The sequence below is a fragment of the Tribolium madens genome, unplaced genomic scaffold, assembly GCF_015345945.1.
Source record: "Tribolium madens isolate multiple individuals breed KSU strain unplaced genomic scaffold, Tmad_KSU_1.1 Scaffold_97;HRSCAF=244;Tcas5.2_LG3a, whole genome shotgun sequence".
In the NCBI taxonomy this organism is placed as follows: domain Eukaryota; kingdom Metazoa; phylum Arthropoda; class Insecta; order Coleoptera; family Tenebrionidae; genus Tribolium; species Tribolium madens.
In genome coordinates this window covers 11,059,979-11,076,422 of record NW_025401069.1, presented here as the reverse complement: position 1 = coordinate 11,076,422, position 16,444 = coordinate 11,059,979, and the positions used below count along the sequence as shown (strand labels likewise).

Sequence of the window (16,444 nt, the reverse complement as noted above, 5' to 3'; positions counted from 1 at the left end):
TCACTCCCGCTAGATGGCGCTGAAACCAAAATGAGTAGCACAATGTTTTATTCATACTGTATATGTACAAAATTTAATATGATTGTTCCTATATAAAAATCAATAACATATGGCTTTTCTTAAGAACAGATAAAACTTGACTGGATCAAATCTGACTGTATAACCATTTGAAACATAAATAATTATACTAATACACTCACGATCACTATCATGACTATTTTTCCTCATAAAACAAAGACGAATAAAAAATATACTTAAAACAAAAAATAAAAGCAATACATTTAAGACGTGATTAACACTTATATAACTCTAAAAATAAGTTTCTCAATAATTTAGAATGAATTTTGTACATTGTTTATTGCACAAAACCAAATAAAAGAGCTCCAAGTTCGGTTGGAAATGCCACGTGTGGTCTCCGTCAAAAATAGAGAGCTCCTTATCCACCACATGTTATATTTCGAACCGAAAAAGACGCCATTGACAACCACACATACAATACACTGAAGAAAGGAAGCAAAGTATTGGTCCACGTCCAATATTTTGAGTAAAAAGACGTACAAAAAGTCGTATAAAAGTTAAATTCTCGAATAGGTCACTTGAATTTTGCCTTTTTGTACTGCGTCATATCGTACGTGGCTCCTGCACTCCAAATAAAACCAGTCTTAGTTTTGAATTTTTGAAGAAATGTGCGGCAAGCAAACGGGCGAGTGGAAAAACCAAACACAAAATGAGATCTAGTCGTGTTGCTTATACGTATTGATCCACAAATTAAGTACAAAGAAACTCTAGTCTGGCACTTCCCTGTAGGGTACTTCTGACGTCACATTGAACCCTTCGAAATAGTGAGTCAAGAAATCAAAAGTGGGCCTATTTTCGGGCTTTGCGTCCCAGCATTGTAACATAATCGAGTAGATTTCATCCGGGAGGGCATGCGACGTGGGTTTGCCCATTCGGTACCCCTTTTCGACCATATCTATGACCTCTCGGCCGTGCATTCCGGGGTATGGGACCTGTCCATACGTGAACAGTTCCATCAAGAAAATTCCATACGACCAAACGTCCGATTTTATGGAGAATTTCCCGTAAACTATGGCCTCCGGTGCCGTCCACTTGACGGGGAACCTGGACCCTTGCTTGGGACAATACTCGTTATCTTCTATCACTCTCGCAAGTCCGAAATCGCAAATTTTCGCAATGTTATTTTCACCAATTAGAACGTTCCTCGCGGCCAAATCCCGATGGATGAGTTGTTTGGACTCGAGGTACTCCATCCCGCTGGCCACTTGGAACGCTATGTACACCAAATCCTCGAATTCCAACTCTCTGCCTTCGTCCTTTCGGAGAAAATCGAGGAGGCTGCCCTTCGACATGTACTCCTGGACGATGTAAATCGGCTCGTGTTCGCTGCAAACCCCGAACAGGGTTACCAACCGTTTGTGACGGAATTTTTTCATGATTGCTGCTTCTTGCAAGAAGGCCTGAGTGGACATTGTGCCTTCTCGCAGCATTTTAACGGCGACTTCGATGTTGTTCTTCCATTTTCCGTACCAGACTTCACCGAAGTTGCCGCGGCCGAGACGCTGGATGAGTTGGATTTCCTCGCGTGGGATCTCCCACTTGTCCCGGTATGTGGGCCCCAAGTCCCACATCGTGGGCTGGGGCTTGGGACAGGGCTTCGACAAGACGTGGCAAAGGCCATAAGCGTTTTCTAGAAGGAAAAATGATCATTTGTAAGAACACAAACAACGACTTACTGGTGTAAGCATTGACTAATTCGACTAAAGTGAGGAATGTTTTGTTGGTGGAAATGTAAAAACCGCCGTTATCTAGTGGCTTGATTTTGTAGTGTTTCACGTGGTATTCCCGGATCTCCTCCCAGTCTTTCACTGAGAGCGAATACCCATTGGGATTATGCTCAGAAGGACGGACTAGGAAAGTTCCTCGTGGATTTTCCTCGGCTAGAAGAAGCTTTTCGGCTTCCTTTCGCGATACGTTTTCAAAAAACCAGCTGGAAAAAAAACAAAGGATGTTAATTTCCCGTTGAGATAACAAAAAAATGATACTAACTCTTCGCTTTCGACACTCAATTCGGCCGCTACGAAATTCCCCGGGATGTATCCCTGGACTTTGGTTATGAGATGTATCACATTCAGCCAATCGCCTTCGGAGTCGTCGATGACTTCCATGCGATCGCCTTTTTTAAACGAGACATCACTGCTGTCTCGGGCCTCGTAGTTGTAAAGAGCCACGACGATGCGGCCCTTTACTGAAAGAGGGGGCCGTGTGGGGGTCGGCCGGCTCCTTATGATGTCCACGTGACTGCGCTGAGGGTCCGGTGTGTAGGGATTGTTGATTGTCAGTCGAGGTGGACCACCTGGAATTTTCATGTGTAATTTTAGAGGGCGCCAAAATCATCATTTTCCTGGTCAATACTCTTTTTGGGAATTATTGATTCTAAAAACGTAGATAAGCAATTCAAACAGTGAGGTTTTGGATTGAATTTTGATGAAAATTAAAAGCTTCCAAATGTTTATCTAAACACAGAGCATCCTTGTTTATTCTCTCTGCTTGTATACAATCGTTTCAAGCTTTAAAGCTTCCCGTAAACATTTCTATTAAACAGTCAGAAACGTGACCGGCCATTAACGACCTGCTACTAATTGCGCCACTTTACATAAGTAGCAACACTAACGTCCGCTATTACATTTGTTGCACATTTCACTTCTTAATTGTATTAGCAACAATCTCTTCTTTGTATCTTCGGCCAGAATACCGCATGCTTCGCTTGTATTCTCCTTGTTAGATAAAGAAGAAACAAGAACACCTACAAATCCTGTATATTTTTTCACTGTACTGTAATTCTGTTAATAACAGTTTTGGAGTCAGTGTCGTATCAAACAACTGGCTGTTTCTTAACCCCGATAAATAAAAATTTATCCATCAAAATTAATGTAAAGTTTATTATTGATTATTATTTAAAAAAACAAAAAACAAAAGAATGTGTGACGTCCCAAATTGCATATACGGCCACTCAAAAAGTGGCGCACTAACTCAGAGGTACAGTCTTGAGAAGCATATGCATGCAGATACAAAAAAAATCTCGAAAAAAGTCTTGAGGTCTTATCTACAAAATCTGAAACTGTTTTATTGTTTTGCTTCATTAATTTTTCTCTTGACATGTACAGCTACATTCAAAAAAACGGGAAATGTCAAAAAAAAAATATTTTTTATTTTTTCAATTTTTCCATGGTGTGAACGTGTTTTATTAAAAAAATTGGTTAAAATATTTTGATGGCACTCTAAATTCTGCCGCTAATAATAATTATAATAATAATTTTCCTACCATTTTCCAGGTGAGCGACGAATTCTGGCTTTGTCTACTTCACGTAAATGCGGCATTACACAAGTTGGTATAAAATTGCCATTGATAGAAATATTTTTGATAGGTATTGTCAAGTTGACTATTGACAACTAGAACCGAATTTACATTTGTAAAAATTTAATTTCCCGTTTTTTTTTAAATTAGCTGTAACTATTTTCTATCACTTTTTGAGCGACAAAAAGTCAAAAACTGAATTAAATACCTTAGAAATTCTCAAACTATGAAGAATAATTAAAAACCTAATTAAAAAAAAATGGTTTTGAAGTTCAGAAACATTTCAAAATTCTCTATCTTCTTTTAAATCTGGACATATTACAAATTATTATAAAAAAAGTCAAAAGACTTGAACTCGTCGAGAATTTAGTTCAAAACAAGTTCGTCGATAAAAAAAAGAAAAAAAAACGTGGTTTGGGTGCATTAAATTAAGACAAGTGTAAACAATAAAGAAAAAATTCAGCCGTTATTATACAGGGCGCCCAAAAAGTGGAACACCAACTCAGTGGCACGTTGTTAAGAAGCATAAAAAAAACTTGAAAATATTCATTAAGTCATAGACACTTTCAAAATCTGAAGCTACACACTTATTTTGTTAAGTTTTAAAGTTTATTTTCAAGAATCTCTGGTTTTAAATCGCTTAAATAATTTTAAATTTAAATAATAATCGTTTAAATAATACTGCTACTTTCAGTATCTGGTCGTATTTGAATTTTTTTTTAAATTATTTATTCAGGAGATATGACAACACGGTATATTAATTTTAGCTATCATTATGGTAACAATGTTTCTTTCCTAGGAAACTGTTACTAAGGTTTCAAGAGTAACTAATTTTACTGTTGAGTTGTAACGCCATTAGACAACGTTTTCACGTCCAAATTTTTTTGAATACGTTTTTTTTCCTATCAATAATTTTTTTATTATGTAAACATTTTTTACCACTTTTCATTGAGTTAGTTCGCCATTTTTTGACCTTGTATATCAGAAATTTTAAATTTACTTTTTAGGTACTTCCACCTCAAATATACAGGTTGTGTCTGAACTCGCGCCCCAGAGAAAAATTTCAAGTAAGATTAAGGAACATGGAAAAAATATTTAAAAAATTCTATCTGTCAAAAAAATTTTACATTTATTTTTTAGCATTAGAAATTTTTTGATCTCTATTTAATGATACTGATTATCTCATATATCGTAATTTTTTTTTAATTATTTGGTAAGGTACAAAAATTTTGCCAATAAAAGCCACAAATAACATTAAAGAGAGTTATAATTATTTTGGATACGGCTTCCTTGTTTCCTCTTCTAAAAATGTGTAGCTCAAAAACTTGGAAAATTATTTTTCCAACAGAAATAAGAAATAGAGTCAAAGTGCAAAATTTAAACTTCGAGATTTTTATAGGTAGAATTTTTTTAACATTTTTTCTGCTAACTTACATTACATTTTTTTCTGGGGCGCGAGTTCTGGCTTCTGGCGCACCCTATATACACTATCTGCACTAAATAGTAATTTGCATACTGCAATGTGACTTATTAATACTTAAAAACTAGAATGTTGCCTTTTTATTTCATTCTAGAAAAAAAAAATTCTTTACTCTTACTAATTAAAAAAAAAATCACCGACTAACTCTGTGTTGTTTATTCATTTTAAAATCTTTTGCTGATTAACAGATAACTTGATTTCTGTTATATTATTAAGATAATGTGTGAAAAAACTAGCAATAAACAAGATAATTAATACGCATCAGTAGATATTTTTTATTTGCAAACTTAAATACTAACAAAATACTTTTAATTCTAATCAGATTAAAAATAATCTCATTCCTAACAAATAGTCTTATAAATTAGAATTTAGGGGACACTGTCAGAAACAGCTACTTTAAAAAAAAAAAAAACAAGAAATAAATTTCAAGAAACCGTTTCAAATTCTCAACAACAAATAATAATTTAACACTTTGTGGGCTAATATTTATGTCCATTATAGATTTTTTTGGATATCAAAAAATAAGCTGCTTCCTATTTTATAAAAAAAATCAATAAATTGATAATAATCAACATGAAGTGGCTATTTTTTATTTACGAGTCCATAAACAAACACTTAAGGTGGGCATCAACTTTATTCATTAGAATTTTGAAAACGCTGTCAGAAACAGCTACATTGGGAAAAAGCAGGAAACAAATCTAATAATTTAAATAAATATTTTTTGCATTTTTCGTACCGTCCAATCCATGTGCTGTTTTGATTCCGCCCGGATAGACGAGTCTGTCAGGCTGCGAGCGTCGGCTGCCGCAACAGCAGCAGTTATTGCCCATGGCGGTGTCGGCGGCGGCCGAAACCAAGAGGTCAGCACAGGGTATCCAGCAGCCGGTTCATCCTGCAACAAACAGACACCCACTACAACTCGCGGTCAAAGTTCCCATCAATAAAATTTTCTTCACCCAAAAACCAAAAAATTCCCCTCAACTACACTTGCAAGACTTGACCCGAATATACAACGAAAGATTAATAATATAAATTAAGGCCGCCGTAATGAGACAATAGATACCGTCATACCGCCTTTGTTTGAATAAATATTTTTTTAACGACTTTCATCATCCAATGACACATTCTTTGTAGACGAAAAAATCTAATCTAGTTCCAGTATAATCCCCTCATTAAAACCTTGTCACAAATACGCATTTATCATCTCTAATTTCTCGAACGAAAAAATCATACGGGTCTTTTTTCACGTAGAACTTATATTGCAGCTCGCCGATATCATTCTATTGCCTATCTCGTAAACTGGTTATTTGAAATACAGTTAGTCGAGAAGTCCGGGCAATTAAAACTAAATCTACGCGTTGAAAACGCATTCCTGCTGTGGCGGTGTTCCGTTTTTGCAACCTCCACACGAAAAAAACGATCGGAGAGATACTCGCCGGAACAGATCGGGATAACACTTGCATTTCAGGTGGTTTCGTGTTTTAAATTTAGAGTTGCTTAGCTTGGCATGAGGCAAGCTAAACTTGGAGGCAATGGGATGATCAGGTGTGGAGTAGTACTTAGAGATGATGAAATTGCATTTTATTTTTAACGTTGACGCTGTTTGATTAAAAGAACGAAAGTTGTGATAAAAGGTGGAATAAATTTTAACAAAAATGTAATTTTATGTATTGATAAAGTTTAGTGCTTTTTTCCGGTATTATAAATTTCCATTGAACAAAATTTGGGATTTACTACATCCTGATTCTTTGTGATATACTTCAAGATTTGCAAAAGGATTTTTTAATTACAGTGTTTTCCTCTTTTGTCAAATGTATTTCACTATTTCTCAAAACTATTTCTCACCTACGTCGCTTTGACATTAATATACCAAATGAAATAGTTTTGAGGAATAGTGAACTACATTTTACAAAAGAAGAAAACCAAAAGAAAAACACTGTAATTTTACATTTCCACTCTTTTAATTTTCCGTGAAAATAAAAATTAAAAATGTAGTGTTAAACTTCTCACTTTTTTCTGGGTTGATAAAATTCAGTTGGACATATCCTGACTTTTTCTGATACTTTATCATTGGCCTCGAAACTTCGCTCTTTTTTATTATTTCACCAAAACAATTTTTAATAAGTGTTTACTATAAAAAAAAATTCATTTTATTTGGGTGCTAAACTCGAAAAAAACAGTATAGTAAAAACACCCACAAAATACAACCTTAAAATATGAAAAACAAAAGCCAAAGGAAAGAAATGTAGAAAGTCAAAGAAAACGTCACCACAGACACAGTTTAAAAGCTGAACTTAACAGAAAAACTAAAAAGAATATTCTATTCATACCCTCTTTATGTATTTTTAACGCTCATGTAAAAGTTAAAAACAAAATTTTGTATAAAAAAATATAGAAATAGGCAGTGATTTTGATTCATAGATGACATACAGGGTGTGTTAGAACTTGCGCCCCAGAGAAAAATTTCAAGTAAGATAAAAAACCACGAACATGGAAAAATGTTGACAGTGACATTTATTTTTTGACATTTTTTATATCTATTTAAAATGATACTGATGATTTCGTATAAGTTGTTTTATATTTATTTAGTAAAGGTACAAAAATTTTGACAATAAAAGCCACAAATAACATTAAAGAGAGTTAAAATTTAGATACAGCTTCCTTGTTTCCTCTTCTAATAGTCCGTAGCAAAAAAACTTGGAAAATTATTTTTCCAACAGAAATAAATACTCAAAGTGTAAAATTTAAACTCTCGTAACTTTTAAATTCTTATATTTTAATATTTTTGTTAACATTTTTTCCATATTCTTGCTATCTTACCTTACATGGTATTTTTCTCTGGGGCGCGAGTTCTGGCGCACTCTGTATATTTACTATGTTTTCCGCTATTTTCTTTCAAATCAGAGCCAAAAAAGAATTAGTTATAAACATTTCAAAATATAAAATTCGCAGTCCTGTGAATTCACGATATTTTTGTGAACATTTGGAGGAAAAACTTAATTTTAATTTACCACTGGAAATAAGAATTAAAAATTATTAATTATTTATGAAGAGATGTTAGGGGAAAACTTTTTAAAAAGTTCTCATTTTTTAATAAGGCATTAATCTGGCGTTATAAAGTGAAAACGCAGTATTTCAGCTCTCGGTTAAAGAATGAAGAGAAAAAGAAAACACTTTCATAATATATTTTATTATTTCCCATAACTCGAGATTATGAACAAATAATTACTCGTAATAAGAAAATTACTCTATAATTTAATATTTATTCAATAAACAATAAACAATCTCTAGGTGTTTATAACTTTAACAACTGGAGCTAATTTTCGATAATTTTAAATTATAAAATTCATCAGTTTGGACTTTCAATTCTAATTCCAAACTTTGATTGTGAAATCAATTCCCCGAATTTTGAATTGTCGCTGATAAAACCCAACAATAGCTAACGATAAATTATTCCAACTTTGCAAATAATAAATAAAATTCAGTGACATTTTCAAAACCAAAAAACGTCGTAACTAAATCAGCGACCCACATCAGTACAAAATGTCTATAATTAAACAGTTTGTTAATTAGAATTTTTGCGAAAACATATTCGTGTAGCAACAATTTCCGCTTCTATTTCTAATTGCTCGTCTAATAATTTTAATAATTGTCGCATATTATAATTTTCAATTTTGCAAGCGCACGTCCTTGTTACTCGTTCCGGTCACTTTTGATTAATACCGCAATTATTCTGTCACAAAATGATTGAATTTTGTCATTTCGAGGAAGAGACTTGCCGTTAAAACACCTAGAACGATAATTGCAGTAATCCGATCAAATTATACATATCGAATGCAACGATGGGAAACTGCAATTATTATTACCACTAGTATAATTGCTAAAGTGCCTCAACAACGCCAGCTCTTCAAAGGTTTATTGTTTCACGAAATACAAAGCCTATTCAATTATCAACAGTGTTACGGTTAGGTTGAAGACCACCGGACACAAACAATAACAAAGGATGAAACCGAGGAAAATTTGATGACCCGGATGAACTCCTTTTATTGCCATTAGAAATGATAATAACAACAAAGAAGAGCATATGAATGTATAATTATTGACGTGGTTATGCCGAGCCCAAATCGGAATTTGTCATCGAGAGAAATTGCATGAAATCATGGGAGGAAAGTGCGTCATTTCCATACTGGCGTCTAATGATCGAGTTATTTTCGCATTTCGCTGAAAATGTGATTATTCAAATCCTCTTATCGTTCACAAAAACATTAAACAAAATTGTTAAACAACTGCTTCATGGGTCACAATAATCAATAATTATGCACAATTCTACAGTTCATACATTTAAAATAATTAATAGTCTATCATTTTCTGTCCTTGTTTGCCTAATGAAATTTGACATCAATGCATCCTTATCTAACAGGCGACTACATCACATTGTCTAAAATCTTCACTTTTTCCCTCTTTTAGTCGTAAGAGGGTGTATTTTTTTGGGTACTGAATGCCAATTTAAAACTTGTCTTAATTTGTATTACATGTAAGTATTTTGAAAAAATCGTCCTTGAAATTCTGAAAGTGGCTTTTTTATCTGTTTTCTAGGAGTTTTTATCGGTATTACTTTTTCAACTACAATATTACAAAGATACGAGTATTAAACTAAAAATCAATTTTAATAAATAAAAAACTATTTTTTACACGTATATGAAATATTGAAGAAACTGCAAGTATAAGGTGTTTTCTTAATGCGAAAAATTGCAACCACATATTCTACATCGAAAAATAACACAAATAAAATATTTAAAAATGTAAGTAGGTAGTAGTAAGAGTAAAAATAAAGTGATTGCCGAAAACTAAGCTCTTTCAATGGCTCATAATTCATAAAGCCTGAAAAATTTTATGAAAGTAACTCAAGTGGTTTCGGAGAAAATAATGGACTTTATTTTTTAGCATAAAGCTTTATCACCCTGTATATCCGTAACGAAGCTTTATAGGACAATCATTTATTTGACAAATTAGTGTTAATTTTCGATGTGGAATATGTGGTCGCAGTTTTTCGCAATATTAAGAAAACACCCTGTAGGATGCAAAAATGTCCAATGATGATAGAAAACTTTCAGCTAAGCATAAAAATGAATTCAGATCTTTGTTTCAAGCTTTTTTTTGAAAAAAAATAGACCTCTTAATTTTCATATTATCATGTAGACATCTTATTTTTTTATATCTGATGTTCTTAGATTAATTTATTGTTGAATTTGCTAGTTTGTTAAATGTTTTTTACACCATAAGGCACAAATTGGTAGTTTTTTTTCAATAGGTATTCTGTTCAGTCTTAAAAAATCTGCCGTTTCTGTTAACTAATTTCAAGAACGTCCAAAAACTTAATCCAAAATCCAATTTTTGAAAAACTATATCTCGTGAAAAAAGACTCAAACAATTTTTGTCATGAAAACTTTTAACCCAGTTGAATGTACATTACCACCACCCAAGAGATCGTCCGACACTTTTGAATCACCCTGTATGATGAAAAAAGTTATACAATATGGAATTTATGAGGTTCTACACTATGGTAGGTAGTCTACGAATATTGCATTAACACAGACACATCAAATGGTTCTTAAAAAATGTAATTATACAAAAAAATAAAAGTGTCGCTTGTCATAGTAAAACGATAACAAAAACCTCAATTTTTTGAAAAATTTATCAAAAATATCAAAATATAACCGTAACATTATACGGGTACATTATTTAAAATACTACTCAATTAAATGTAATCAATATCTATTAAGAAAATAGAATATTTTTTAAGTTAATTAATTTAATCGTTCGTATTACCACATTTTATGAACGGTGTTAGAAATTACTTGATGATTAAGAACCAATTTTTTAATTTAATCTAGATTTTTCATTTTTTAGAAAAAAAAACCCAAAATTATTTCAGGTACACAAGACAGAAAATAGGCCCAATTTTTTGTCTAATAATTAACAAAGTAAAACTCGTTTCAAATCCTTGAATTTGCCATCAGTGTCTACCAAAAAAATAACAGTTAAAATCATAAAAATACGTGAAATAAAGGATGTCGATGTTATTGTTCAGATATTGGCACCCCTATCAACAAGTGGCCGCCAAATCGTGCCGATCTGAATCTTATCGAATTTCCGATTCGCGTGAAATATCATCACCAGAAACAAGCTTCAAAAATCAAAGACAATTAAAATATATATTGTTTTTCTCCTTGACGATCCCATCCACCTAATTATAAAAATTAATTATTGCTTTTGAAGTAAATGATTACGTTAGCAGCCCGTGCATTTTTCAAATCGAACGTTTGATAATCACAATGTCCTTGTAGCAGCATCATAGTTAAATTTAATTGGCTTTTGAACGTTTGAAATTAGACGAAATACAATAAACCGTCTTGACAATACCATCATTTACAACGTTTCAACAACAAAGCCCTCTTTTATCATCCGATAATTTTCTCGTTTGTGCATGAAAGGGAATCATTGTCGGATGCACTTGACAAATAAACGTCCCTCTCTGATCGATTCGACGTCTTGACAATAGATGGCACGACGAAATCTTCGACCCCCACCGACCCAATTTCCTTCCAATCGATCTTCGACTAGTTATTTAGCGACTTTTCGACGTTTTATGGTCCCACGAGAGTCGACACGTGAAAACAGCTCGTTTTAATTACGCTAACCTTGAATAAGGGTCGTAAATGTCCCTCGGATGTTTAGACGTAGTGGCCCCATGGAACCCACATTATCGATCCGGAGGGGATCCGGTATGCGGGCCCGGAGAATTTCGGTACAGTTGGATTAGACCCGGAGGTGGCGGAACCTTCATTCGATTAGGATTGGTTAGGAATGCGAAATGCAAAGATTGGAAACTGGGGGTGCAGAAAATTAATGCTTTCTTGGGGTGCCTAGGGCAAACGGATTGTGCACAAAAATCAGATAACATTGAAAAAATCACAGAAAATACTGCATTTATTAAAAATAACCTCTGCATTATTCAAGCGATTCGAATGCGAAACGAAATTTCCCACATTTATTAGGCTTGAACATCTCACGTGCCGAGATCTTTCCCAAGATCGACGATTTCACTAACAAATTGAATCTAAATCCCGGATTTGTACGATTTTATGAAAATCTTTGATTTCCATTAATCATTTGGTCGACGACGTCTGCTAAAATTTTCATCTTTTTGTCATTTGTAAGCAGACTGTTGACGGGCATTCTAACGTCACGTAATTGTGCGACAAGGTGGTTGAAATCCTTCATAAATATTCATTACATTTCGATGACAATAGCTGCGTCGGTGTTGTAAAAATAAATTGTTTGGGTCATTCAAAAGAAAAAATCCGGTCTAAAATTAGGCGACACATGTGGTAACGATGTTTGAGATCGAGTGTCAGAAATGTGTCGTCTAGGACAGATATCACAGATGTTATCACAGAATTCGGGTGTAAATAGAGGCCCGAAATGATAAGGAATTTCGATAAAACAATCCACTCAACACACATTCATAAAATTAAGTTGAACCACAATGAAAGCTTCGATTTAGAGCTTTATGGGCTCTTCAGCGACAAGAAGGTTATTCAAATTTAAACCAATAAAAGCTCCTTTCAAGACATTATCAATAGGGAGTGCTGCGCGCAAGGAAAACAAATAAAAATTGAAAAAAAAAACATTATTTTTTATCACAATTTTGATAGGCAAGCACTTTTCCTTTTTGACCGGAAATGCGATAACAGCCTTTCCAAGCCCAATCCCTATCAAAATTCCTCTTTTCCACCGTATGCATAATTAGGTGTTCGCCCCTCGTCCAACCCTTAACCAAGCCCCACATCGTTTTCCTCGAAAACCTAATTGCAAAAAGTCATTATTGTTTGTTGTAATAAAGCAGCGCCAAGTTATTTATCCAATGATAAGATAACTCGAAACCGGTATTTGTACAGCATCTAAAAATCCGGCTTTTTGAACGTATTTTCGTCCAAACATGAGGATTAAATTTCCCTCGTAAAAGTGGAAAACATAATCCGCTTAAAACTGGGGTGTTTTCTCAACGACATATCGTGGTTTTACGTCTATATAAATACGGAGCAAATCACCCCCTCGACGCATCGAAACACACCCTGCGACTTGTTTTAACGTTAATCAAGCACTTGGAGGATTTATAAACCCATACATCATCGTATTATGCCAGGATTAGAAAGTTGCTTATTTTACATCGAAAATATATAACGTACGAGTTTATTACGGCTGCTCTGAACGAGATAAGGAGCCGGATTTACCTATGATAGTATTTATTGCATTCTTGAAATTTTATTAGGTACTTGAGGAAAATAATTATTTGCGTCATTTGTGGCGAAATGGAGACGATTCGATGGGTGTAATACTTTGCGAGATAATTACGTACGCACCCACGCATCGTCTAAACTCGGAGAAAAAATTTGTTTTCGAACACGAGTGTAATTGACCGGAAACACTTTCAACGGTAACTTTTTTGGTCCGATAAAAATTCAATGTCGATGGTTGTAAGTGCAGGAAGTAATAGCTTTACGTAAGACCAAAAAATGACTAGCAAAATTATATTTTCTGATGATGGATTGGAATTATTTAGAGGAAAAGATGAGAGGTTATCCGCTTATCTGAAAAGGCGGATGGAAAATTGAAGGAACCGATGATACGACAGCTTGCATTTTTTATACGAATTGCGTCACTGTTTGACGAGTGGGGTCTTATCAATCGATAAAAATGAATTCCCAAAACGGAAATATTCTCATCATCCTACATTTATTAATAAATTTATAAGTATCAAGTTGCTGAATAAATAAAGATTCGTTTAATAAAGTCGTTTCTGCTTCGATGAAATATTAAAATCACCAGGATGTGTTATTAAGAAAATTTCTATTTCCACATTTCAATTTTCAACAAGATCTAAAAGTGGATCATTTCGAAAGTATCTTGGATCAGACTCAAAACTAAAACAACAGAAAAACTCAAAAATTTTGTTTTTAGAAACCAATCACAATTAAAAATAATCAAATGCAATGAATTACATATTACATATTTATTACAGCGAAAGTAAAAGCAGATCAATATTGGTTTGTAATGCATTTTCAAATGTTTTAAAAGCTACAAGTAAATACCTAATCTAAAATTAAAATTATTCAAGTGAATGGGCTCATATTTTAAAATGTTTTCTTGACCGTTGAAAACATATCCATATTTTATTTGAAACTAATTATTTTCAACAAAGTAAACAATATGTACCTAATAACACGTATTGTGTTCTACACTAGGACTTCAAAACATCAAAAAAGTGTGATAAATTTTGAAAAAAAAAAAAAACAATCAAACAAACAATTTTTTTTCTATTTCAGTGTCACAACTGTTTTCAGTTAGATAAAATGCTTTCTTTTATTGAAAACGCTAGAAAATAATCAATTTTTCCAACTTTTCCTTATTTTGTATATTTTATATGAGATAATCAAGGAATAAAACTAAGGGTTTTACATTATTTTAATTTCGGAATTCTTCAAAATCTTGTATGTACTTCTTTATGAACGGGAATTTTCAAAAAATATAAAAATTAATACAAAATTGATCTCCATATTAATGACTTAAATTTTATTTATTTTCTGGTTAAAATGAGTCTTTTCGGGACTCAAGAAAATAGTACGTAAAATGGTTATTTTAGGGACTCAGTTCCCAACAGTTTTTCCGGACGAAAAAGTTGGTTATTATGGTGGTGAAATTTTTGTGAATTCGTTTTTTGGGAGCTTTAACAAAAAATATTGTTTGTAAGACGTACTTAAAACGTTTTTCCAGACTCGGCTTAGCCTCGTCCAGAAGCAGCAACGATTCGTTTACAAAAACTGCATTTTAGCTACTTGTAACACAAATAACTATTTTTAATCACATAAAGTACAATTGTGCAATATTGAGAGCTATTAAGCAATGAAGTCTTAGCTGGGACAGCCTGTAGATGTATAAAAAAAACACCTTTATATTCACAAATATGTATTTTTATTCGCAATCATATTGTAATCTATAAATTTCATGAGATAACAACAGCTGGGAACTAGAATGATTACTGAAGCTAGTCGGGAAATTATTACCTACCTCGAAAAATATTACATACCTCGAGAGTGGCTTGCATAACTTTGATAAGCCTCACTATCAGTACGATTTAAAATCTATAGTAAATTGTTATTTTTAGCATTGAATGATTGCGAAAAAAAAAATAGTATACTACGAATCTCGACCTTCGCTCTCGATTTCGTATTTATAATGAAACTTTTCCTTACTCGGTATGTCGTATACTATTATTAAGTTCACAACGGTGTAGTCTACGATTTTATTGAAAATAAACAATTAAATTTAAAAAATCAACAATTTCAACTCCATATTTCACGTCCTTGGCTACAAATACATGTACAGCTGCTACAAACATATTATTTCCTCGCAATTAAATCTATTGAGGATCATAACCAACAGAATAAAACAACTGAGGCATATATTTTTTTATTGTTTAGACATTTTTGTGGCTTTTATCACTTATCAATTCGCGTATCTCTCCACAAGTCGATGGAAAAAATCCCCGGATCAATCATGCTTGAACTTGCCTTTCGCACATTTACCACATTCCATCTCAAAGTGTCTGATTAGAAGTCAACGACATGGAATCTAATCAAATCGATTACGACCCATCCTAATGAATTCATAAAAACCTCGTCTAAATCACCTGTTGAGACCCGGAAAAGCGTCGCCATCAAACGTACATCCCTTTTATTACATATATTTTCGTCCCATTGTCATTAAGATGCCTTTGGGGCTGTAATGCGGCGCCGAGAGCCATTTTCATCTCGCAATCACGGTCGGGAAATTCGAGCCGTCTCGGCTCCGACCCAATTCCCACCCGGAAAACTCACGTCGCAGTTTTTCCGACTTTTTCCGGATGATGAATCCGTTCTAATCTCAATCTCCCCTTATGAATGGGGGCGCTCCAAAAATAACCGAGGGACGACACACGACTGAATTACGCGAAATTGGGCGAAAATCTATAAATTCGAAGCACGCAAGGGTTGCATAGGGTGTTAATTATGCAAATGAAACGGGAGAAAAGTGCATGACTCACATTCAAGATCCGAAACGAAAATATTGAAAAAATTGCGGTATTGTTGTGGAAAAGTATTACGCGGTGGAAATTAGATCGAAATACAATGGAATCAATTGAAAAGTTTTTTCAATTGAGATAATGACCGGCTTTTGTGAAAATACAGTAAAATCAATTATTTTTCAAACAATGACATGTCATGTTAACAACAAAAATACTGACCTTATTTATAAAGTAACTATAACAAAGTCCAACCTAATGATTGTTGTTGAAGTTTACTGGAATCACTAAAAACTTATTTTTTCACTAAATTAAGACGCGATCATACATCACAACACTTTAAAACTTAAATTAATTGAAGAACATCAACACAAAACCTGCGTATACTACAGCCATTTTACCTAATCTGAGAAAACCTGACAGAATTGAACTGAAATAAAACAAACAGTCCCTAGAAATCCCC

The 16,444-nt window shown here is 33.5% G+C and overlaps 1 protein-coding gene across 1 annotated transcript; it reads right to left on the bottom strand.

The window, feature by feature from the left end:
- Positions 1 to 31: 31 nt before the first annotated feature.
- Positions 32 to 16,401, bottom strand: LOC123014508 (tyrosine-protein kinase Src64B). Its single transcript, XM_044413661.1, has 5 exons — positions 16,204 to 16,401; positions 5,593 to 5,748; positions 2,068 to 2,374; positions 1,755 to 2,008; positions 32 to 1,708 (listed from the first exon to the last, which is right to left on the bottom strand). The coding sequence occupies exons 2-5, from the start codon at positions 5,684 to 5,686 to the stop codon at positions 786 to 788; spliced, it is 1,578 nt and encodes a 525-aa protein (XP_044269596.1). The 5' UTR covers positions 5,687 to 5,748; positions 16,204 to 16,401; the 3' UTR covers positions 32 to 785.
- Positions 16,402 to 16,444: the final 43 nt, after the last annotated feature.

Excerpts from the sequence above, each read along its gene's own strand:
- LOC123014508 (XM_044413661.1), bottom strand. The coding sequence starts at position 5,686 with ATGGGCAATAACTGCTGCTGTTGCGGCAGCCGACGCTCGCAGCCTGAC. Across the intron at positions 2,375-5,592 it reads AACAGCACATGGATTGGACG|GTGGTCCACCTCGACTGACA; the intron begins GTACGAAAAATG and ends TGAAAATTCCAG. Across the intron at positions 1,709-1,754 it reads ATTAGTCAATGCTTACACCA|AAAACGCTTATGGCCTTTGC; the intron begins GTAAGTCGTTGT and ends TTTTCCTTCTAG.